The 24,545-nt window shown below is 38.6% G+C and overlaps 1 protein-coding gene across 1 annotated transcript in view; it reads right to left on the minus strand.

Annotated features, from left to right (window-relative positions):
* The window catches only part of ift80 (intraflagellar transport 80 homolog (Chlamydomonas)), a 36,806-nt gene extending 12,586 nt beyond the window's left edge, over positions 1–24,220 (minus strand). The window contains exons 1-8 of the mRNA XM_067507845.1: positions 23,934–24,220; positions 23,676–23,739; positions 23,192–23,410; positions 21,124–21,234; positions 20,926–20,994; positions 17,951–18,060; positions 14,845–14,934; positions 14,614–14,751 (exon numbers count right to left, since the gene is read on the minus strand). Of these exons, the coding sequence (XP_067363946.1) occupies positions 14,614–14,751; positions 14,845–14,934; positions 17,951–18,060; positions 20,926–20,994; positions 21,124–21,234; positions 23,192–23,410; positions 23,676–23,715 (777 nt within the window). The 5' untranslated portion in view covers positions 23,716–23,739; positions 23,934–24,220. The remainder of the gene's footprint in view (positions 1–14,613; positions 14,752–14,844; positions 14,935–17,950; positions 18,061–20,925; positions 20,995–21,123; positions 21,235–23,191; positions 23,411–23,675; positions 23,740–23,933) is intronic.
* Between the last annotated feature and the right edge of the window lie 325 nt (positions 24,221–24,545).

The raw sequence follows: 24,545 nt of genomic DNA on the forward strand, positions 1-24,545 counted from the left end.
CTTTTGCTTCGATTCAAAAATGAATCAGTTGAGACAGCCTGGGTACATGAGCAGCTAGAAGTTTTCCAATGTGTTGTTATCCAAGACGATCACTCACAAGGTAAGGCAGCACCTAGATTTACAGTGTAAAGAACACTGAGATTTTATCTCATCCAAATATCATTTATTGTTGCTTGCAGTGCAAACATGACATCCTTCTGTTAAAGACAGAAAGGCAGAGTTTTTGACACTATACCTTATTTAAGCACCATCCACAACCATCATCATCCCCCATTTCATCTCCCTCTTGCCTTCATTGAAAGTGGCTGGCTTTTCAGGATTCACTAGATTGTCAGCTGTGATCATTCTTACCAATACAGGCATTCATACTGTAAACTGTTCATAAATTTAGAGAAGTATTGTTATTGTAGCACTGCTTATTTGCCTACAATGGAGACATAAGGGTAATGCTGGGCCAGGTGCTGTAATGAATCTTGGGGAAAAGGCCTCAGGATGTTTGCTACCTTGTACACACATACAGCTGTGGGATGTGAGGTGTGGTGTTTTTTTTCTCCTCTTTAAAAGAATAACCAGAACAGCAAATGGATGCGAGATTAAAGTAGAGAATTTCAGCCTTCATTAGATGATATTTACAACTCAATATGATATACAACATAGAGGACAGCACATATAAAAAGGTCCTGTTTGACCAATTTTTAGCCTTGGGGTTTCACCTCTAAAGACTGTATTTATTTAAATTAGAAAAGAATATTAAGAAAAAGGGTTTTTTAAATCCTAGAAAAGAGGACGAAACAAGACATTGCACAAAGACTGGCCAATGCCAATATAAGCCTGGTGGTGGACTTCAGGAAGTCCAGAACTCCTGTCAATCCTGTTTCTATATGGGGAAGAGGGGGTTGAAGTAGTTTTGGAGTACAAATACCTGGGTTTCCACCTGGACAATAAACTGGACTCGCTCAGTTAATGCACCATCAATATACAGGATAAAATAGAGCAGTTTTTCTGCGGGGACTAAGGTCCTTCAACATCTGCAGCACCATGCTGCAGATGTTTTATGAGTCCGTGGTAGCCAGCTCCATCTTCTATGCTGTGGTTTGCTGGAGCAGCAATATGAAAGTGGCAGACAGTAACAAACTGGACAAACTAATAGGGAGGGTTGGTTCTGTTCTAGTGGAGAAGCTGGACCCTCTGCATGTTGTGGCTGAGAGGCGAATGTTATCCAAACTCCTCTCGATCATCGACAATCCCTCCCACCCACTCCACTGCGTGCTGGCTGCACAGAGGAGCACTTTCAGCCAGAAACTGATCACAGTCAAGGGCTCCACAGAACAACACAGGAGATCCTTTCTCCCAGTGGCCATTAAACTCTTTAACTCATCCCCCTTCTGTAAATAGGAGGGGGACTAAATGGTCAAAATGGACAAATAGTATTGTTTTTTTTCATTTATTATTTGTAATTTATTTATTTATACTCCTCTAGCTGGGTTTTTGCTTACTTATTGATCAGTAGTTTGTACTAGTACTTGTTGGTGTCTTGGTTTGGTGGACGTCCCCCCCCCCCCTTTCTTTTCACATGGAGAGCAGCTGTCACAAGGCAACACGATTTCACTATGGGATCAATAAAGCTGTTTGAATCTTAAATAACTACATTTACATTTTACATTTCAAGTTAAGAGAAATGCATCATAAGTAACTGGGAGGAGCTTCATCATCCAGCAAGACAATGATGCTGCCAACTCAACAAAGGACTTAAAAAGAGAAACGGTGTAAGCTTTTAAATTGGTCATGTCAATCACGATCATTTGAATATGCTCTTCACCTGCTGAAGAATAGGCTGAAGGGAGAACCCCCCGGAAAACAAACAACACCCCCCCAAAGAGGCTGCAGTAAAAAGCCTGGAATACGAAATCAAAAGAAAAAAAACAACAATGTGGTGGTGATGTCAGTAAGTCACAAGCTTGATGCAGTTATTGCAAACTAGGAAACACATTTAAATGCATCCATTCTGAAAGTATTGCATCTATCTGTTAGCTAATACTTCTCTGAAGTTTCATCTCATAGCCATCTTTTGACCCTAAACTCAAATGGTTTTAGTGTACAGCCAAATACAAATACATTATCATTGTCAATCTAACAGTTTTGGAAGGAACTGTATGCATGTCATCATACAGCAAAAAAACTTTTTCTTTTTCATATGACAAAGCCAGACTGGTGTTTTCAGATCTTAAAAAAGATGTGAGGTTTGTAAAAAGAGGTGCTTGGGGGCAGGATGAACTATTATGAGGACAGGAAAAACAGAAGAAATTGAGAAATAGGAAAACAGAATCAGTCGGTGGCTGTTTATTTGGAAACTGTTTTTATTATAGCCAAAAGCAGTTCTGCTGGACCAGGCTGGAACTAAACTCAAGATTTGTGAAGAAACAAGAAGAAAGAGCAAGTGCATGCAGATAGAATCTGTAAAGGCCAAATTAAAGATTTTAGAAGGAGAAAGGGGGTCAACTAGTTCAAGTCCACTCTCTCTCTCTGGTCACTGAACCAGGTCTGTCTATTATGGGCAGCTTTGGGTCCAGAGAGAAGGTGACAGACGTGACGTGTAGTTCTAAGGTGAAGCCTTGAGGAAAGAGGGGGAGACCCCTCAAACTTACAATGAGCTTATACAGTAGACACAGACTACACATAAAGTAGCAATGCATGGTTGTGCATTCCTAGTTCTAGGTACAAACTGTGATGCAGACAGAAACAGACACGCCCACACATGTACTTGTGTCACGGCAGGAGACCAAGGCTGGTAGTCTTATACTTGTGATGATCACTTTGAGCACCAAGCAAAACACCCACACATGCATCCTGAGTGTGCTGACATGTATGTGTTAATGTGACTCAGACACACAGACGTTAGTTGCATGTAGGTGTCAAACCCTGCTGTGCTGAAATGGTAAAATGACTCTGGGATGTCTTTGTAGCACAAAGAACAATATGATAACAGTTCTCCACACTCCATTTTTTGGTTCAGGGGCAGACCTAAGCACTAACAGTCTCTGGTTTTCATTATTCAACCTACTGTTTTTCATTCAACTGCACATTTACACATCAAGTGAATTTAAAAAACACAAATAATCGAAGAACATGCAGCCTTTTTAGAACCTATTGGAGGAGGTGGTTGCCCTGTTCCTCCTACTTTCTTCCTCCTTGCTTTCTGCATTTTTTGACATATGTTTACCATTAGGACTAGCAGGTGGTGTGGGCCTGCCCCTTCTCTCTATTGTTGCCCTGCTGCCAGAGCCAACATGGGGAGGCCTGAAAAAAGGTTGGAATAAAAAAAGGACCATTTTACTCCAAGAACCCAACAAATAATAACCTCAACTTTTTTACTAAATACACCATCTGGCTCTCTTTTTCTATATGGTCCTCTCTTACTTTTTTGGTTGTTTCTTGCAATAGCTTTTAAATCACTTGAAAGATGGATAGATGGATGGATTTATGTATAAAATACAAAAAACTGAATATAAAAGATTGCATAAGTTTTCACCCCCTTTAAAATCCTTCACATAAATCCTAGAAGGTACAGCCAATTGGTTTCAAAAGTCATATGCTTTGTTAAATGGATATCACCTGACTGCATACAACTGTATGTGGGAGATCCAGTCACTGATGAATCACTTTTCTTGCCAAGAACACCGTGAACAGAAAAAAAAAAAAGAAAAAAGACTGTAAAAAGGTATTTGAAACAATTTCTTTCCTCCCGCTGTCAATTCAAACAGGTTGCCAGTTTATCTCTGACACAGAGACAGACCTCGTACCTATGAGCAAATCTGAGTCACCAATACCCGAACTGTGACAGGAAGGAAATGGAATACCAGAAGAAGAAGAAAAAAAAAATAAGACACAAGGCAGAACATGCAAAATCCACACAGAAAAGCCTCTATCGACCAGCTAAGATACGAACCAGGGACATTCTAGCCGAGAGGAGACAGTGCTAACCCCTCTTGCACTTCCACTATAAAATTTCTCTCTCTCACTGAATACAGACTACCGTTAAATCTATCAATAATAAATCAAAGGAACACGACACAGGTATAAACCTGCCAAGAGCAGACCATCCTTAAAAACTGAATCACTGTGCAAAAAGAGGGCTAATGAGAGAGGCCACCGAGACACCAATGACTCCAGTGAAGGAGCAACTTGCTTCTTTGGCTGAGATGGAAGAGACAGCAAGTATAGCCTTGGCTTTGCTCTAGGCAGATTTATGCTTGTATTTTATTTCTTTGATTTCTTAAAGATGAATTTAACTGTACTCCAAGGGCTATTCAATGACTTGGAAATTTTCTTGCATCTATCCTGTGACTTCTGCTTTTAAATAATCTTGTCAGTGTTCTTTGTCTGTGTAGCTGTAGCTAGGATACTGATTCACCAGTTAACTTTCAGATGCAGAGGTATTTATACTACAGACCTTTAACAACCTTCAGTGCACTCAGGTGATCTCCATTTAACCAACTGTGGTACTTTTGTAACCAACTGACTGCACTAGTGATAAATGAGATGAGTTACTTTACAGAGGGTGAAAAGTATTTTCATTTTATATTTTTATTAATTTGCATTATTTTGCTGAGATTTATTTTCACTTTGACATTAATAAAAAAAACCTTCTCTTTCTGAAAATTTTTTGAAAAAAACAAAAACAAAACAAAAAACCTAAATTAAACATGATTCAATGTTAAACTTTCAAGGGGTTTGGTTTAATTCCATGCATCTTGTTGGATAATGTCGGGTGCTGTCCTCCATCTGAAGAGTAAAAAGTGAGTGATGCAGAAGGATGATAAAGCTACAAATCAAAATAATTGTACAATAGAATTCTAACAAAATGTGTCTTTCAGAGAAGCCTGGGTATAGATTAAACCTTGCAGGCAAACCTAACAGATTCTTTGGAATCACTGACTCAAGAAAGACACCCAAACAATATGGTATTATTAAAGAATTTCTGTGAATGGTCCAAAGTGATTCCCAGCTATCTGAACTGTTTAAGCACATTACACACACACACACTTTTTGTGGAGCACAACTTTAACTATATCAAAACACATTGATTTAAACACACGCTGGAGAAGACTACAGAATCTTTCCTGGTTAAAAATGGCTGACTGAAACCGCACTCAGAGAATAAGCTAAAGATACGTTGAAAACAAAGCAGTGAAAAATAAGAATAAGAGTAACAAGAGTGTATCTTTGTAACCGATTTACACCTTCCCCCTCTCTTTATCTGTGCTACCTGAAACAGCGCTCTGGTCTCCATGGCCCAGGTTGAATCCAACATTAATAATGTAATGGGGGGTTTGTGGGGGTGGCACTCGGCCTAGGGAAAGGGTTAATGACACATGTCGGGACTAATAGCTCCCAGTGGAGCTATCTGCTGATTCAGCCCCATTACTTCACAAGCATTAAATACGTCTCCCCTGACAGCTCTCTGCTTCCCCCCAGCCATAATGCAAGTCAACAACATGCTAACATAAAGGGGGCATGAGGTTTCCAGACTTTCTGTGCCTTTCTAGCACTTCATTTTTGACACTCCAGTCACACTGAAGCAAGGACTGACAAAAACTTGTGCCTGCCAGTAGTGCTAAGTCAACCGGAGTTTGTGCTGTTAAAACATGCAGCTACAACACTGCTGCCCTTTGCTATAAGGAGTTCCATTATGTCTGAACATGATTGTAAAGCATAACATGTTGCATGAAGTTACATGCTGTTATGTACAGAGTGAATCTGCAGTGTAGCATGAACACTGTGCGATTCAACTTTAATAATATGGGACATGAAAAGAACTGAAACAAAAAAAGCTTAGAAAAACTGATTTGTAAGCTGCCCCCACACTACAATAATGCATCCAAACAGACAACAACCATAAACCAGAGCCACTGTTCACATACTTGCATACATGCAAGTTTGTTCACTAGAGGGCAGATTATAGCCTAAGCCTAATTTTTATTGCCAAAAACTTAAATATCTTGATAATAACATTTCACTTTTAAACAGAAACAACCCTGTTGAGGTTAAGACTATTTCAGAAACAAATGGCACCAGTTATGTACTGAGTGTTAACGCCACATAATCAAGATTTGGAAGTTGTAGTGTAGTCTGTGACGACCTGCTCTTGCAGATGACAACATTTGGAGGACTCTTGCAGCTATAGCGAGGGGCATTTTATTATATGGAATGCAGAACTCTTTAACTTAGAACTATAAGGAACAAGTTGAAAATCAGTGAAGTCACCCTTTAAAAGCAGGAATATCAGCAGCTTAAAAAGAACTAATGATCAAACCTTGATATCCGGTTAAAGTTTTAAAACCTTTTTTAAGTCTTAATGTATTTTGCAGGCAAACTACTAAAATAATTTTCAAAAACATTGCTCAGACCTACAATTGACCATCTGTTATTGTTCTACATCTCCTACTTAGTTACACAGCAGTTTAAAACAATGATTCTTAAAGTTATAATAGTACTGGTTTTCTTCAATATTACATATTTAAGAGCCTATATTGTTCAAACCTGCATACATGTTGTACACTGGTGCACATAGGTTGGAGATATCTTCTCTGTTAGTCACTCTACTATCAAGCTAGTGGGAGCAAACCTAGTCCAGGGTTAATAGTCTTACATAAATCAGAACAGATGGCAGACTCTGCAAAGCCAGCTGGCTTCAGTTTGCCTGTGTGTCTGTGTGCAGGACAGGACCTGGCAGTGCAGGTACAGAGTGTAACTCCCTGCACATAATAAACACAGCACACATGTCAGAGTGTAATTGACAATAGACATATACAAGCAACTATCTAGTTATAAACAGACATAGGATGTGTGAATGTATGAAAATACTGACAAATCTACTTTTTGTGAACCAATTATGTGAGGTGAAAAAAGTGTTCAGAAGTGAAGAAAGAGAAAAACAGAGTAATTTGTTTTGAGGAAAAGAGGAGGTGTTTTAGATGAGGTTTCATTAATCTCTCAACAGATTAATAGGCCTCGTAAATGTCAGCTTGCAGTGACCCCTCGGTGGGGGAAGGGCTGACTATTAGGAAAAGGATAAACATTGCCTATGTTTAGGACTGGTCCAATCTGTGTGTGGAACTGCTCTGACTTTACAGTCCAAATCACCACTTAATTTTTAAACATTACAGTTACTACAAACTAAAACTACCTGTCAGTTAATTGTCATTTTGTGGAGATATTTTTGCAGTTACAAAATGATCAACATGCAGAGGAAAATGAAGAGCATCAAATGCACTGTGCTTTATTATACAGCTTAACCCTCTGTATCACATTACATACTATCAGAGAGAACAAGGATTCAAGCCCCTAAAGAGATGTTTTCAAATGTTCCATAAATATGCATAGTTTATGCTTCTATAATCACACTGGCATTACCAAACAAACACACACACACACCTGCAATCTACCCTAACAATTTACCCTGGCAGCGCTGACCACCTACACACACTGTTTTGGAATAAATGTAACGAATAGTAATATGAGATGCAAATTTTAACTGAAACTTTAAACTGTTGTACATTACACTGAGCAAGTTTATAATGACATTAGGAAAAAACTTTAAAAATGACTTTCTTTAATAAGTAATGCTGTGTGGTTGTAATTTCCAGAATGACTATAAAAGTTATTTTTTTATAAAACCAATCCATAATTTCAACAACAATAACACTGTATATATCTTTGGACTTTGAAGTCCATATTTCATTTAAGTCAACATGTTTTTCTAAACCAATATAACAATTAAACGTGCCTCAAAAGGATTAACAAACTGTATGACTCTGTCCTAAGTTGTCTTCTGATCCAGCTTCTGAACCAACCCGTTTTGGTTTTGTCTTCAACCTGGTCTTGCAAGAAAACACTGTAAATATGTTTCACAAACAGTTTGTATGTTTATTAGACATCTACTGGGTCCAGGGCAAAAGACGCTAGAAATTAATCAATTGTGTTTGTAGTATTATACTGGTATGGCCTATACGCTTGCACAATATACATGTCAAACTGTTAAATTACCCAATATACCAAGTGAACCTGCCAGCACTTAGAGTATTTTCTCTGCTGCACAATAAACAATTTACATTTCCTGAGTCTGCAACAACACTCAATAACTATAGCTATTGTACAAGCCAATTTCTAAACATAGGCCAGTGGAAGAGAGAGAGAGACAGAGAGACAGACAGAGAGAGAGACAGAGAGAGAACAAGGTTTCATGCTGAAGCCTCTACATGGTAACCACAGACACATGCTGGGGCCTCCTGGGACTCATCAGCAGGACACAGCTGTGAGCTGGGCATCAGAATTCTATTAGCACCAGTTATGCGCACACACACACACACACACACACACACACACACACAGTCTTTCAGTATGCTAAAAAAGTTACAGCACATACTGCAAAACACCTTCCAAAGGACCCACTCTAGCACTGATGGCTAGAATACATTGGATCTCTTACTTCATCTAAAAGTCAACACACTTGTTGAAGGGTCTAAGAAAGGATTTAAGACATTTTGACAATGACCAAAGACACAATTCTATGAGATTAAGGTCCCTAAAAGCACAAAGACATTCTTTTGAAAAGCACTGACAGGCTCATCTGTGAACTGTTCTTTAATAGGTTTAATACCGCCTGTTGACAGGAGCTAGATTAAAATTAATCTTTACAACATAGCTCTGGTTTTATAGAACTTAACCAAATGCAGGTATTCACAAAGTTATACAAACATAAACAATAAGCTAAGTGCATACATACACACATGTCTATGGTGGCATGCATTTACAACTCAATATACTAAATCAAGCCAGTCAATAAATTTGCCAACGTCCAAATATAGTACCATTCTGATCTATTTGGAAGCCAGAAAAAGGGGTCGAACCCCGAGGTGCAGCCAAAATTAAACCCTTTCAAATCATCCTTTTCTGGACTTTGGTCTGCTGCCTCCAGTCCAGCCCTCATCCTCAATAACAGCCCTTAATGAACTCTGGTTTGGCAGTAAAGCTTGAAGTGATACCCCAGTTCCACACACGCTTTGCTTTTGCTTATTTGTGTGCACAGCTGAAGCCCTTTATTTGCTCCTTGCCTTCCTCACCCAGTATCACTCTTGCTCCTTATATCATTTTGTTCCTTTTTCCTCTCTTTCTCCCTCTTTCTCCCTGTGAGTGTGCAATGTTTGTCTAGCTAGTGGAGGTAGTGATTTAGTGCTACTAAGAATGATGACTCCGCCAGAGGGGCTGGCAGGGTACTGTCTCGCTGTCATAGGCTTCTTACTCCTGCCGTGTGTGTGTGTGTGTGTGTTTGTGATAAAAGGGGGAGATGGAGGGGTACAGAAGTAAAGAAAAAAGTCAAAGGGACAAGAGCAGTAGAGAGCAAGAGAGAGAGAGAGAGAGACTTGAGGGAAAAGAGAAACCACCGTCTTTTATGGAGACCAATCCTCCAAGCCTCACTGCCTAGGCCAACTTTACAGGATATATTGGACAGTTCTACACTACCCCACACCTCCAACTGCTCTCATTTCTCAGCTCTTTTTCATACTGCCCTCCTTTTTTGTTTCCAACACGGCAAGCCTTTAGCCGAACTCTAGAGAGGTGTAAAAGTAATACCATGTCAACAAGTGCCTTTTCCTCGAACAGACTTACAAACATAAGCACCAGTTCACAGACAGAGACAAAAAATTAGGTCAATCATCTGCAAGAAGGACCTAAGAATACACTGTCCCAAAGACTGTGCCAAAATTACTTTAGTAACACAGATAACCAAAGACTGCTCAGCACAAAGGAGCTAGAATATGAAGGAGAAACCATGACCCTCACTTTCTATTAGGGACATGGGCTCTTTTGTATTACAAACTAAGTCTACATGTGCTTACTGCATCTTATAGTCTTGAAGCCCTGTTCATACACTCTAACCCTATGCCAAACAAATCAAAAAGTGCCAAAAAGAAAGAAAATGGAGGAGAGCTGAGAAGAGTGGGATGCAGTACTTTTTATGCTCTCATTTAGTCAGTCCACAGTGTATAGAGGGAGCAGTCTTACTACAGTGAGAGAACAGAAAGGAAAAGTGCAGGGAGCAAGAAAAGGCACGCAAGAGCACAAATTTGTATGTGGAGGGAGGGGTAAAGTGTAAAGCAAGGGAGAGAGATAGAGAGAGACAAGTCGCCCTGCCCAGTTGCCTAGGAAGAAACTGCTGTGCTGCTGACTCAGGACTCTCTTTGTTTGACAATGCTCCTCCACTCTTGCTCTCTTGCTCTCTCTCTCCCTCTCTCTCTCAAAGTTAGGTGTTTTTTTTTATTATTCACCATCGTTTCTAATGTGCACATGCTTTCTTTGTCAGATTTACAATTTAATCTTTTCTCTTGTGTAACTCCGTTATTTTTCCCTCCGTCTATGCATATCTGTCTCATCTAATTATGCTGCCTTTCAGTTTTTTCTAGTGACATCTGAACAATACTGAACTAAATGTGCCTTTTTTGTGTGATGAAAACCGATAAATGCTAATTTACAGACTAATAAATCTGCAGTGTTTTTATTTTATTTTGCCTTTCCATGCTCTTCTAACAGTGGTTCACGATCAGGATCAGAACTCTGTGTCGTTTCATTCTTTTCCAGATGTGGCAATTTCCAGATGTTGGCCAGCCAGTGGTTGGCAACAAACTACCAGCACAAACGCAGGTATATGCTCCTCAATAGCAACAGGGAAAACCATTAAGACTCAGGGAAAAAGCTGAAGTTTGGCAATTAGGAAAAAGTTGGCATGTCTTAGGTGATGACGGATAAAAAAAAAAAAGAACAAAAGAATACTGGCAGTCAAACAGACAGTGAAGAGCAATAGACTCCCAAAGAAAATAATGGTTGGTAGCTTTAAGGATGGCAGACAAAGATCCTATAGAGAATGAAGCTGCACATTAAATAGATAAGGAAGAAGAAAAAAACTGAGAAAGACAGGAGCTATGGTGATTCCAGCTGGACATGGACCCATTCCCAGTGTGGCAATGCTGAGCAAGGCTCATAATGACCCTAAGGGAACCCCCTTGGACTCAGCCAGGAAAAAAAAAGGAGTTAAAGAGGGCCATGGGGTAGGCAGGAGGGAAAGGGAGCCAAAGGGGGAGCACTGATAAAACATGAGGCAGTCAAACACACCCTGACACAGGGAGGGGGGAGGCATGAACAGAAAAAAGAAGACAGACAGATAGGGAGCTAGTTGCACTAGGCAAATACCCTTTGGAAAAGGAAAAAGCTGTTGCGTCTCACAAACCAAAAAGACAATAAGAAGAAAATGATGTAGTGCAATCTCCTACTCCTAAATTCATTCTAGCTCAGAAAGTACACAGGATAGATGGACAGATAAGGGAAGGAGCATTTAGTTCCATAGACAGTGGAGTTGGCAGAAAATCTAGAAAAAAAAATAGCACAGCTAGAGATAACAATCTGCCATGATTGAGGGCCATTTGGCCACTGTATGAAATAACAGGGAGTGACCACAAGTAGATACCAGTGGTTTTACACTTTTACAAGTTCTACTCTTAAAAACAACAGTGCTCTTATGGCCATAACTTTAACACATGATTTATAACTACATATCTCTGAAGACTTTGTGAGGGTGACAGCTGTTACCATAGTGTGGAAGGGAAAACTGCAAGCATGTATACCCCTAGGAAGGAGAATTTTTTGTTATTACACATGACAAGGATGTCAGCAAGAAATGGGGCCCAGCTTGAGGCTAACTTTAAAACCATCTGATGAACTTAACTAGGCTGCCTGTGGTAATGTATAACCTACAAATAAGGGAGTAGACAGATGCGCGTGGAGAAAAGAAAAGAATAGAGAAGATCTACACTGGCTTATCTGGCTGCATGAAACAAAGGAAATACGCAGGCTGCTCATTCATCTGAATGAGACCAGTCTGGCAAATGCAGAACCGTCCTGCAAAAAAAAAATAAAAATAAAACGGAACCAGGCTCGATGAGGTGACTTACAAGAAGGTGTTGTGGTTGTGTAGGTTGTTCCAACTTTTTTTTTTTTAAATAAATCTCAAGTAAGCATCAAACCAAGCAAGGTGGGGGAAAAAATCTGGTCTTAATGTTGATTTTTAAGTCCTTTTAATAGCAAAATTGGGTCCTGTTTATGTGCCCTTGGACAAAACAATACATTTCTATCAACTCTTGAAACAACGTTAGACAGTCTGAGTATTCCTTATCAAAAGTGGATTTGTCTCTTTATCAATAAAGTTTCTGAAACACTACAATTCCATAAGTGACATAATTTCTGATATAACCCGCCAAAGTCTGTGAAAAAGGGGGGATATCTTTTGAAATGCAAAACCAAGCAGCTATTACATCTATGTATGTACAGTGGAGAGAGAGAAAAAAACACAAGTGCAGGGAAGAGAAGAGGGAGGTGGAGAAGGGGCAGAGAGAAAGAAACGAGAGGGTGCTGGCCTGGCACAATGAGTCCTACTTGTTAGCCAGTGACAGTGTCAGGGATCGTGACAGGGTCCAGACGATAGACACCAGCTGCAGGGCCTTGTAAATAGACTGCTGTCTCACAGGCACATTTGCACAGCAATGGTTGCACACTGACACACACACAGGCATGTGGGCACATGCGTATACTATGGCAGGCACACAGACAGACACTGACTTATTGTCTCACCCAAATCTTGTAAAAGGGACAGTGAGCCTCTTTGTGTCTTGTGTCCTGTTAAAGCTCTTGTGAATAGAAAAAACACTTCACACTCAATTCCAAGCTCTACAATTCTGCAACAAAAATAATGATCAACATATTATTAATTTTATTTTGTATTTAGAAATAACTATGTTGGGGCTTCATGGGGAAAAAAATAACCAGAACAAACTTTGTTGAACGTACAAGATTAGTCTTTCCCAGTCTTTCTACGTCAATGCACACTTTGTGTGTATTTGTGTGTGTGTCATGATGATAATGAGGCACTACATCTGCCCTGTGGTGCATAAAGAGGGGAAACCTGAAGGAAAAGAAAAAAAAAAAAAAAAGTACAAGATTAGGATATAGTTTTTTTTTTTAGGGTGATAGGAGTCCCGAGCAGGACGGGAGGTGAAGGGGTTAAATGCACGGGACTGATACTGCTGAGCCAGCAGCAATACGTTGAAGTGCAAGGTTTCATTGTAGCAGATACAGAATGAAACTCCTTCCCATTAGTCACGCTAGTAACTGAAAAGACTCCTCGTGCTGCTTAACCCTTACTGCACCGCAAACAAACCACAGCAACAACATAGGTAAAGCCCTTGTAATTGGTTAATGACTTCTGAAAGTGTGTTTGTATGTAAACTCAAATTACAGTAATTACAGCACTGTAAAATTATGAGAGCAGTGCATGTCTGAATACACACAAATAGAAAGCAACGACCTTTGAGGGGGATTTTCTTTTTTGAAACTCTCTTTTTCTGTTTCTCTCCCCCATCCCCTTTTTAAACAAGCCTCCCACGCCATGCTACAGTTCACAACTGTCTGTCTCTAAGGGGCTTGGGGAGGAGAAGGTAACGCATACCCTGTCCCTAGTTAGAGCAGGTCAGAACCATAATCACTATAATTATAATCATCACACTGTTTAACCAAGAAACACAACAGCAAAGCAAGTGGGGTAATGATGAAACAATAGAACAAACTAAGTAAACAATCCTAGCACGTAGGGTGAACCAGATCACAACAAAAATAAAAGGAGAAAGTTCTAATGATTTCCCCCTTTTAGTGTTAATAGCATTTATACATTTATATTTTTTTCTAACACTGAGACAATAAATACAAACTTGCTTCAGCTCATATGGCAATTTTTCCAAATCTACTGAAATCCCTCGTTCAAACAAACAGACAATAAGTGTACATCTCCCTTGGGATTTTCATACTCTACACATTATATTATTTGTAACGTCTACGAAATGCATCCAAACAAACTTAAACCTCTGGAAAAGACACGTGTCTGCTCAGACCTTTCTGCAGCTCATTTGTTTTATGCTCTAGAAAAAAAAAGAAAAAAGCCATTTGATCCTAATGAAATCAAAATGGAGCGTGAAATGCTTGATGATCAACACACACACAAAAAAACCCTCTCCCCCTGTGTTTGTTTTCATTACAACAGGTCTGATACAGCAATACACTGACATCTCCACATAAACTCCCAGAACCCCTAAAGATCCCATGAGGGCAGAGCAGCTGAACTAACTACCCGAAATATTGTTTCTGGCCTAACATTCTGAAAAAAAAAAATCCAATACCTTTTGCAGACTATAACATAACGATTGCCATCATCATTTTAACACTCCTTGGTAATGGGTGAACAAAACATATTGCACAGTCTCCTTGCATCAAACAAAAGCTATTATACATGAATCAAAAAAAAGTCTAACAAACTCACCAAGTCTAAGTGGTGCCAGATATTTAAAATCTAAAACATCTCAATTCTTTTATCGGCCAAAACATATTATAGTTTGTCCCATTGATATTATTATGTTTTTCTTCTTTTTAACACAATCTTGTTTAGCAATAACCTCCCTCTTCCAATCTGAAAGCTTTTGAATTGCTGATATATAATAATAGGGTTTTTCTTACTCCAATCTTGTCACAGAGCCGCAGTGTGTTGAAGGACCCCACGGCAAACACTTCTCCATCTGGAGCCCAGGACAAAGAGGTGACTGGGTAGTCATGAGACGAAGAGGAGTAAAGCAGACGGCCAAAGCTGTCCCACACCTGTTGGGGGTGGACATGGCTAAAATAGTAAAAATAAACACCTGATTTACAGACATCCCAGTATGTCTAAAATTATACAAAAAGACTGCTTACCTTATATTTACAGTCTTCACCACCTGAAAGTATGAGGTCATTGACTGAATTCCAGTCCACTTTCAGTATGATCCCATCATGAGCCTTCCACTAGAGAGAGGGAGAGACCATTTTATGTCAACGCAACATGTTGATTTGATCCTTAAATAGCTCCCCCCTTTTGCAAAGAAATTAAAAATAAAGATGAGCAGGACAAGCTACAGAAGCAGTGGCACTTATTCTTCTAACAGTTTAAATGAGAGTTTTCTCAAGATATGTATTCATATATTGTCTCAGCTGCCACTGCATGCCTTCTTCAATTTATACCACGTGTGTTCACGCCACACAAAGAAAATGCACCTAAATATACATTTTATCACATAGATCTGTGTAATGGATTGCAGCAGTCCAAGAGGATCCTTTGGGGGTCTTTTACATTTAACTACCTATCACACCCCTTTCATTTTGGGTACCCACACAAGGCATAGTCCAAACAATGTTTCAGCTTAACCTTGGTTGGCTGAACTATGTCTGATGGTAATAGCTGTGAGACAGCAAAGTGTTGAAAAGGGGCACATTAAACACTCCACTGTTTATCTAAGGTCCCAGGCGCTATTCAGCTTCAAGAAGAATAATAAACAAATGTATACATGAACAAGAAAAATACTCACTGGTGTTCAAGGACCTCAGTGCTGCGCCCCCACTTAAAGCAGAGCCCTTCAAAGACGTACAGACTTTCTGCATTTTATGTCTTTTCTTCACTTCGTATATATCAAAGCCAATTATTGATGATGACCCTAATACAGGCTATAATACATTTATGTACAGTCCAAAAACCCGACAAGCTAAACGAAAGTGTAAACAGAGAGGACTGTACAGTTTTAATTAACAGATCCATTAGGAAGCTGAAACAGCCCCAAGAAGAAAGAGAAATCTTTTAACCAAGACCTTTCAACAGCTCCTGTCCAGATCCAGTTGGCTTTGACATACTGTTTGGCACGTGGAAAAGTAATATCCACACTATCAGCAACAAGCTAAATGAAAACCTCAGCATACCATATACTGTTTGATATTGCTTGTTAGGCTATCCAAACACGATTGTCATTAAGCTTTCACAGTTCAAGCTAATGTTAGTAGTCAAAGATTATGGTATCGTTCAGTACATTACCAGCCATATGACCAATAAAGTACCACTGAGAGCAGAATATCAACATTTTAAAGAGGAATACTACCTTTTGCCCCCCATTTGTCATTATAATTTAAAGTGATTAATTGCCCAAAAACTTTTTGACTAGATCAAGTGACGCAGAAGCCTTTTAGTTAAATCAACATCTAAAGTAACATCTACTTAAATATTAAAAGTTCATGTAAAGGTTATGGTATTACATATGGCAGCAAATATAATAAAAGTTGCTAACTAAATTAACTAAAGAGCTTTTTTCTTCTAAAATTTAATTAGGAAAAAAAAAATTCAATCTTATTTGTTTCCACTAACCATTTATTCTTGTTAAACAGAAAAAAATAACCAGTGTGGACCATGACAAGCTGCAACCCAAGTGATCCAAGTAGGAGTTTTTGACAAATTTTTACTTGTATTTCTGTAACTTCTTCAGTTAATAACAGGTTTAACTAGAAAAAAAAAAGAAAATGCACTGTGAATGCTTCAGCACTGAAAGCATTTTCCAACCAAAGCTGCAAAAGGTTGTTTTTGGTGAGAGCTGAAATGTTTTCTTTTGCTGAAAGCTGAACTACTTAAAAATAGCTCAAAGTTTGGCTTTTACTAAAATAGCTGAAGTTTAAGTCAAACGCCTGATGAAAAGTAGAATTTATAAACTACTGTGATCATGTCAAAACATCATGTTAAAAGATTAAAATTCAATAGGTCAAAGTATGAAGAACCAATTACATCTCAATGTAAAAAAGTTGACGAGATTGTAACGATTGTCCAATCAGTAAACCTGGAACTATTGCTGCAGGTAGACTAAAACCACAAACTATTTTTGAATGCAAAACAAAAATGAAAAGTATCAAAAGGCTATTTCATGTCTGTGTGTATCCTAACTATGCTTCCACAAACTCATTTTAAGTATCAAAATGGCTTTTATATTGAAAGTGTTTTTATGTCTGTGTGTTTGTGTGTGTGTCCACTGTGCATCATGTGAGAGAAAGACACAGCTTGCTTGGACACAGCGCTGACGCTGATCACATGACTGGATTCAGCTGTGTCCGTCACCATGTCAGCACTTTCGGCTTTCAATCTGCTGAGTTGCTCACATTTGTTGAAGACAGGTTATAAACTGCTCAGACTTTGCCTTGCAAAATGTGCAAAATCTAAAATAGTATTAGTCCTATTAAAAAAAACTCAAAAACTGTGAGCAGCAGAAGGCTTCACCAAACATGGTGACACGTATATGTAAATGGAAGGTACTCAATAAAATGAAGGCAGGGCAGCGATTTTAAAACCCCATTTGTCATTTGAGGAGAATTTCCCATGGAGTCCCATGGGGTCCAATGGGAGTTTCACTCCATCTGCTTCTGGCCAAATACTTAAAGAACTGTAAGTCCTGTCACTATGATAGTTATATCTCCTGAAAGGAACGAAATATACGTATGTTTTAATGTTATAATTTGTTTAGGGAAAGATGAAATTTGACAAAAGAAAATAAGAAAAAGAAAAAAGGTGAAGCTTGCAGTTAAAAGTGAATGTGATGTCACCCACTCTAGCTGGGCCAACACTCTGCAATACACACTAATTTAGAAACTGAAAATTCACCAAAGAGTACCTCAAACTAAAACTGCGATTATTCACAGCTTAAAGAGGACAAAGCTAAAGAGAAACTGAAGAGTCTCTCCATTCATTTGAATGAGAACAAATAGCTGAAAAAAGCTGAATTTTACAAAGTATAAAACATATAAACATTTTCCATACGTCCTTAATAATCTGAACGTTTTCAAGTTTGAATGGTGTTGAAAGTAGGCTGAAATCAGAAAAATAATAATGACTATAACAATTTTAAAGATTAGAAAAACATACTGTGAATCTTTCAGCCTTCACAGTATGTTTTGAAGTTTTACAGGGTAAAAACTTCAAAACCCGTACCTTGTAGCTAACATCAAGTTAATTTACCTGTGTAACCTTGGCACTGGGTTGCAGAGGCTTGATGACTAGCTGTCTTCCTGATGTATAAAGGATTCTGTCTGAATCAGGACCCCACGCCACAGAATACACAGGAGACCCTGGAAAGTTATGCAGAAACTGGATTGGGGTTCAACGTGTAAAAACTTCAACACTAACTTGATGCATAATTATAAAGATCTGAATTTGAATCACTGTGCCTTACACAACCTAGGAGTTGGTATAGGCAAAAGTTAAAACAAAGAAGTGTCAACACCTTCTCTCAGAAGGTATCACATACCCTTACAGATCTTACCTACTTTAGAACACCACTTTGCTTGTAGGCACACCAGCTGAGAAAACCTGCCTAACCTCAGTTGTATGAGCATAAGTGTGTGTATGCTTACATGTGAGGGAAAAACTGTGTATGAGTTGGGTTGTGGCTACGCATGTATGGAGGGGAGGGGGCCTGACATTTAACCCCACTCCAGGTGCATGTGGTTTCTCACAAATGCCAACTAGTCACATGATCTAAATCTGACAAAGGCGATGAGAGGGGTTGAGATAAGTTCCTTTCTCCTCTCAATCACATGCTCACTCACTTCCAACCTCTTCCTAGAGCTCTTTCTCCCTTGAAATGGGTCATAGTAAAAAACAAGAACCAGCCCACTCTTGCAGTGTCCATGTTTGTGTGTATGGAGTTGTAGGCGCTGATGGTGCATATATGTACAGTGTTACTACTTTACTCTGGCCAGCTAAGAAAAAAAAGCTTCTACATGCTGGGGCTGAATTGCTGTTTCCCAGCCAGTTTTTCCACAGCACCCATCATTGAGGAGGAGTGTACCATCCATTACCCCAGAAGTTAGAAACATTTCATAAACTAAACAGCACGATGAATCAATTAATAAGGAAGCCATTGGTAATGTGAATGTGGATGTGGACTGAGAAACGTATCATTCTAAGTATTTGTATAGCTTTTAATAGACCTCCACTCCTATAAAGCTTTTAAACTATATGGAACTTAAAAAAACACTGGCGATAAACTGTCCATTTGGTTTGAGTACACAAACATTCTTACAATCATACAACCAAGGTGAGGAGAAAAAAAAACATTTCCTATAAGATTGTCATTTAAAAATATCTGGCTCAGATAAAAGGTAGCTTCAACACACAAGCTAATCTTAAATCTTGTTCAACAACCACATGCATGCACACTCATACACTCACATGCTCACACACTCAGACAAACACAGTAGAATGAAACTTTGAAGAGTCAAATCATACACTTAAGGTGGCAATTGTTTTGCCATCTGAGATCATGTGCAAGGGCAAACTGACAAGACCCAATTGCAGGTGTGTTTATTCTAGGCCTGATGATAAACAGGAGCCAGATGAAGGGTGAACATGTGCAGGAATAACAGTAAAATCTCAGATTCTTGTGCTTTTTCTCTCTGACCTGAGGCACTCTTTAAGCCCACAGGTCCAAAAGCAATCTGCATGTGTGTGTAATTGTGAGTATGTGAGACAGACAGACACGGAGAGGATTTAAGTGGTTGTGATGTGTTTTTTTTTTTTTACTAAGTGCCTGCAGCTGGTTGGTTATGGAATTAATTCACATGGCCCCTGCTGCTGGCTGGCAGCTAATATGGCTGCAGTTCAAATTATGTGAACCAAAATCTATAAAGAGGAACACAATGAGGGTTCAAGGTATTCCCACTGATCGTCTTAATAGTTACAGTTCAGGTTCAGCTAATAATTTAGAAGTCGATTAACATTTTTTCTTATTCTACAAATGATGAATAAAACAATGATCTGTTAAAATTATAGGTATTTGGTTTGTTTTACTTTGTGCTTTTTGCCTGTTAGTTACATTTTACAATTGTACCTAACTAGCTGCAACTCGTGTGAAAATTAAGTAAATTGGGTGTTTTATAACATCAAGAGCAGTATCTTAAATATAGTGTTCAATACATTGCTGTACTTTTTTTTTGTGCAAAAAGGTCCATTTTGTAAAGTCACATTTAGCCATGATTCGTTTCTTAGCTATAGTGTCTGTGCTTCCTTTTACCTCTACTATTACAAATCTCAGTTGCAGTTTTAGAACTATTTTCCAGAATAAAAAAAATATACTAATTACAGATTACTAACACTTCTGCAGCATGAGGGTGAAGTGGCTAGGGCTGCTGCCTCACAGCCAGAAGGTCCCAGGTTCAAATACACTTTTTGGCTGTGGCCTCTCTGTTCTGAAGTGTGCATGTTCTTCCCACTCTTGCGTGGGTCTCCTCTGGGTATTCCGGTTTTCTCCCGCAATCAAAAGACATTGTGCAAGGATAACTGGTGATTCTAAATTGCACATAGGTGTGAATGTGAGCACGAATGGTTTTCTGTCTGTCTGGGCCACTCTGTGTTGGTCCTAAGATAGAGTGTTGACCCGTCCAGGGCATACCCTGCGTCTCGCCCACTGACAGCTGAGATAGACTCCAGCCATCCTCAAACCAGAGGATGATAAGTAGTTAAAATAATGGATGGATGGATAGATGTTCCCTACTTTTAGTTTTCAGTCAGATCAAATACTGCAAACAATTTGGGTTCATGTGCCAATACTGTAAAATTCACAAAGTGATGAGAATGTCTGCACAACAAATACATAAGCTATACACTGCTGGTCATTTAGGGGCCCTGGTGGTTCTAGGTTAGAATGCATAAGACCGTGGGAATCCCACCTCACCGGGTGCAGCCCTGACCAACTAGCGCCACCCTGGTCCCGGTCCCGAGCCCTGATAAAATAAATGGCAGGGTTGCGACAGCATCTGGTGTAAAAACTCATGCCAAGTCAATGTGCGGAACACGTTCCACTGTGGCGACCCTTGAAGGGACCAGCCAAAAGTCGTTTATCTGTGGCATTGCAGGTAATTTAAAACAACTGATATCACAAATAAAGTATATGCAGCTTAATAAATTCAGTGAAGCAAGGGTTTTAGACCTACCCTGGTTAGCTAATGTTGAGCGTAGCATTCCACTTTTTGACCAGATCTTTATTTGTCCATCTTCTCCAGCTAAGTAATCACAGAAACAGAACATACGGTATGGACCTTGAGGAATTTTATTTTAGGATGATGCAATTATTAAATACTTATTGAATGCTGATAAAATTGTTTAGGCTCCTGTGACTGTGTCATCTTTACCTGTGATAAGAGCAGTCCCATCATAATTCCATCTTCCTGCCAAAACAGCTCCTTTGTGTGCTTCAACACTCTTTTCAATCCGCCCCATCTTGGAGGTCAGGTGGAACTTCCCTGTGAAGAGATACAAAGAATTGCATAGAACATTTGTACTCCCTGGCTGAGCTGTGTTTTTACAGTCTGTAATTCGGGAACACTAGTGTCTGCTGTAGTTCTAAGCATGAGGCAAATTGGTTCTTATACCAAAAACACCAGAATAGCAATAGCAATTCTCTTTATTTAATACTTTATTTCCTTTTTGCTGAATTACATACTAGCATAAAGCAATTTTTATTTGCTACACATGAAGGGTGCTCAGAAATATAAGATGCTAGCCTGACATATACTTAGTGGCAGTGTGTATTAAAACATTCTGAGAGTTCTATATATTTCCTGGTGATCTAAAACTGCAAATCAGCATGCTGCCACTCCCTCCCACTTCTAAATTTGACCATTCTAAGACGAGAGGATATTACTGGTCCAGCAGGTAGGGAATAAAAATGGTTGGTATAGCTGTACTGAAGAACTCTTTCAAAAATGTATGTATATTTATTTCTAGTTCTAGTTCTATTACGCACTCATATCAACAGTCAATCTGTTCTGCTAATAGCATATGTGCAACATATTTGTATGCTGATTTTTTTGTGTTCTTGTTATGTCATAGGTGTTTTTTTTAATTATCTCTTACTATGACAACATTTTAACCATTTTTTTTGGTGGGTGGTTTATTGTGAAATTGCTTATGATACAACTGTGTTAATGTGATTGTGACATATTGTAATTCCACAAGCTAAAAAATAAAAATAAAAAAACTGCTAATATCCTTCACGCCTAATTTGCTCTTATATAAGTCTACTTTTGTTGATTACAGTATTATCTTTGGCAGAATGAGAAATGATGCATCTAATCTTGCAATAACGCCTAAACAATGGCATATACTTATGTTCGATATTCCTTTTTAAAAGCAAAGGCAGAAAACTTCAGAATGAAATATTACTCAAAAAACAAAATTTCATTTAAGGTACATCCTACCGAAGCTAAAAAAATAAAGAAATAATTTAATATTCTGACAGAAGTGGAAAGTCATTATTTAAAAAAGAAAAAAAAAAGGTTAGGAAAAGCCACAATGTTAATTTAGAGTCTTCCCATCTAATAAAACCCTGACTGTTCAGCTCATTTCTTTTCAACTATATCATACAAATGTCGTGCACATCCGAATATTAAAATCTGCACTAAATATTTCAGTGCAAACCTAAGATAAAAATAAAACGTAGCGATTGTTTTCAATATAAAACAAAAACTTAAGCAGTAATTACAGCAATATTCAAATATCTTTAACTGAAACGAGGCAAGAAGCAGAAGAAAGATGGAAAAATGAATCGTAACAGAGTTTTCATTACTCTCTGCTGTGCCAGAGAAAATTGCTGCTTCAGTTTGTGGGTGTGTTTATGCAACCCTACACTGCCATTAGTGTTGTGACCACACAGTGCCTGCCATAACAGTACATCCACTTCTCTGTGTTTATATCTAATATAGGCTGAAGAGAATACATAAGAAGCCATGTGCATGCACATCACACAGACTGTGTTGCCATGTTTTGTATTACAAACATACAGATACAAAACCCACATTTTGACTGGTGGAAATCATTTCCTTCAACTAAAAAAATAAATGCTGGGTTGCTGCCTGATTATTTTAATAAATGAGCAAAACATAATAGTCAATTTAAAACCAGAATCAGGGAATAAAACTGAGACAAACAACAGTGTAGTGAAAACTATTTTACCAGTTATTACGCTTAAATAATTCATTTAGCATAAGATACAACTACGCACGTCAATATTACCCTTCCTTAAGTAATTTTATCTTCCTGCATATGGTGACAAAGATCTATGATCAATATTCTCTGTCATTTGCTGTATCATTGACTTAACAACTTGCCAAACAAAACTGACCAATTGAATTTGTGTGTCAACTTAGTAACAAAACCTTGAAGTCCACTGGTCAAATTGTGGAGAATAAAGAGACTTGCCATCGGTGCTGGTAAGAACAAAGATCTCCGCCTGGGTCTGTTTCTTGCCACCAATAGTTTTGGGGAACCATTGTAGGTCAATTGGGTAAATGTCCTCCGGCAGTTTGACAACCAAACTGGTCTCACTGGTCAGCAGGTTCCATTTAAGGATCTGGTGGTCCTCACTGCATGAGTACAACTCATCCGCTGTGGTCCAGCCAACACAACTCAAAAGTTCCTTATGTGATTTGCTATTAAGAAAAATAAATCACGGCTACGAGTTTAACTGATCATATGCATATCACTGGACATTTGTAATAATCACGTTCTTTTGAAAAAATAAATAAAAAACAGTGAACAGACTCCATGTATGGTTCATGTTGTGATATAGATAAAACCGAGCAAAAAGTAATCCACTACTTCTAAAGAGGTTCCGTATTGTGTTAGCAGAACTGAACAGAATCATAAACAGGGGACTAGACATCATAACACATCATAAAAAGGATATGTTTGGGTTCCTTTAACAGCGACGTTTTTAATCTCATGGCGAAGGTTTGCTCTGTTGATCCCTAAACAACAAAAATGGGGAAAATGACAAGGTCCTTCTATGAGACGAATCTCAAGCCAATATACAAAATGAAACATTCAGAAGACTAAAACTATGCAACTATCAACCGCACTCCGTTAACGGTTAATAAGACGCAGTAGCTCTTAGCATGCTGTTATGGATGAAAGAAACAAGCGTCTGTAGTTGCTACGTTACCTTTCACCGTTGCTAACATCAATCTTCAAATGTGCTCGAGACACGCCTCTGGTTTTTATGCTAACGCCACAAACTTGGTTTGGGACGATAAAACAGGCATCATTTTATCGTTACCGACTTTACTGTGAGACAAATATCTATCTATTCGCGTCATTTACACCAGCAAAAGACGCACGAATAGTCACAGCGAGCAAACCGACCACATTTAGCAATTGTAAGCTAACGTTAAGAGGGATAACTTTGAGTCACCATTTAATCTGGGTCACAAACAGCTTGAAAAGTATGTTATCGCGAGAGTTGCAAATCTCGCTTTCTTGACAACGGATATTTTGAGGGTTTTTTTGCACATACAGTGCATTTTTTTGTTCTTTCGGGTTATCCCTTGAGTTCAGCAAATTTGTTAAATTAATACACTTAATATGGCTAGTTAAAATAAAAATACGCTGACATTTAACATTGAACAACATAACATGTAATGTACACTAGTAACCAGTCAAACGTTTGAATTAACAGGAAGAACATTGGCCTTTGAATCTGACATAATTCCAGATTATGTACAACTGTGTAAAGATTTTTTAATCTTTTTTGTGTGTTTGCTGCTAAATATGTTTT

This window comes from Channa argus, chromosome 6 (genome assembly GCF_033026475.1).
Source record: "Channa argus isolate prfri chromosome 6, Channa argus male v1.0, whole genome shotgun sequence".
NCBI classification, from domain to species: Eukaryota; Metazoa; Chordata; class Actinopteri; order Anabantiformes; family Channidae; genus Channa; species Channa argus.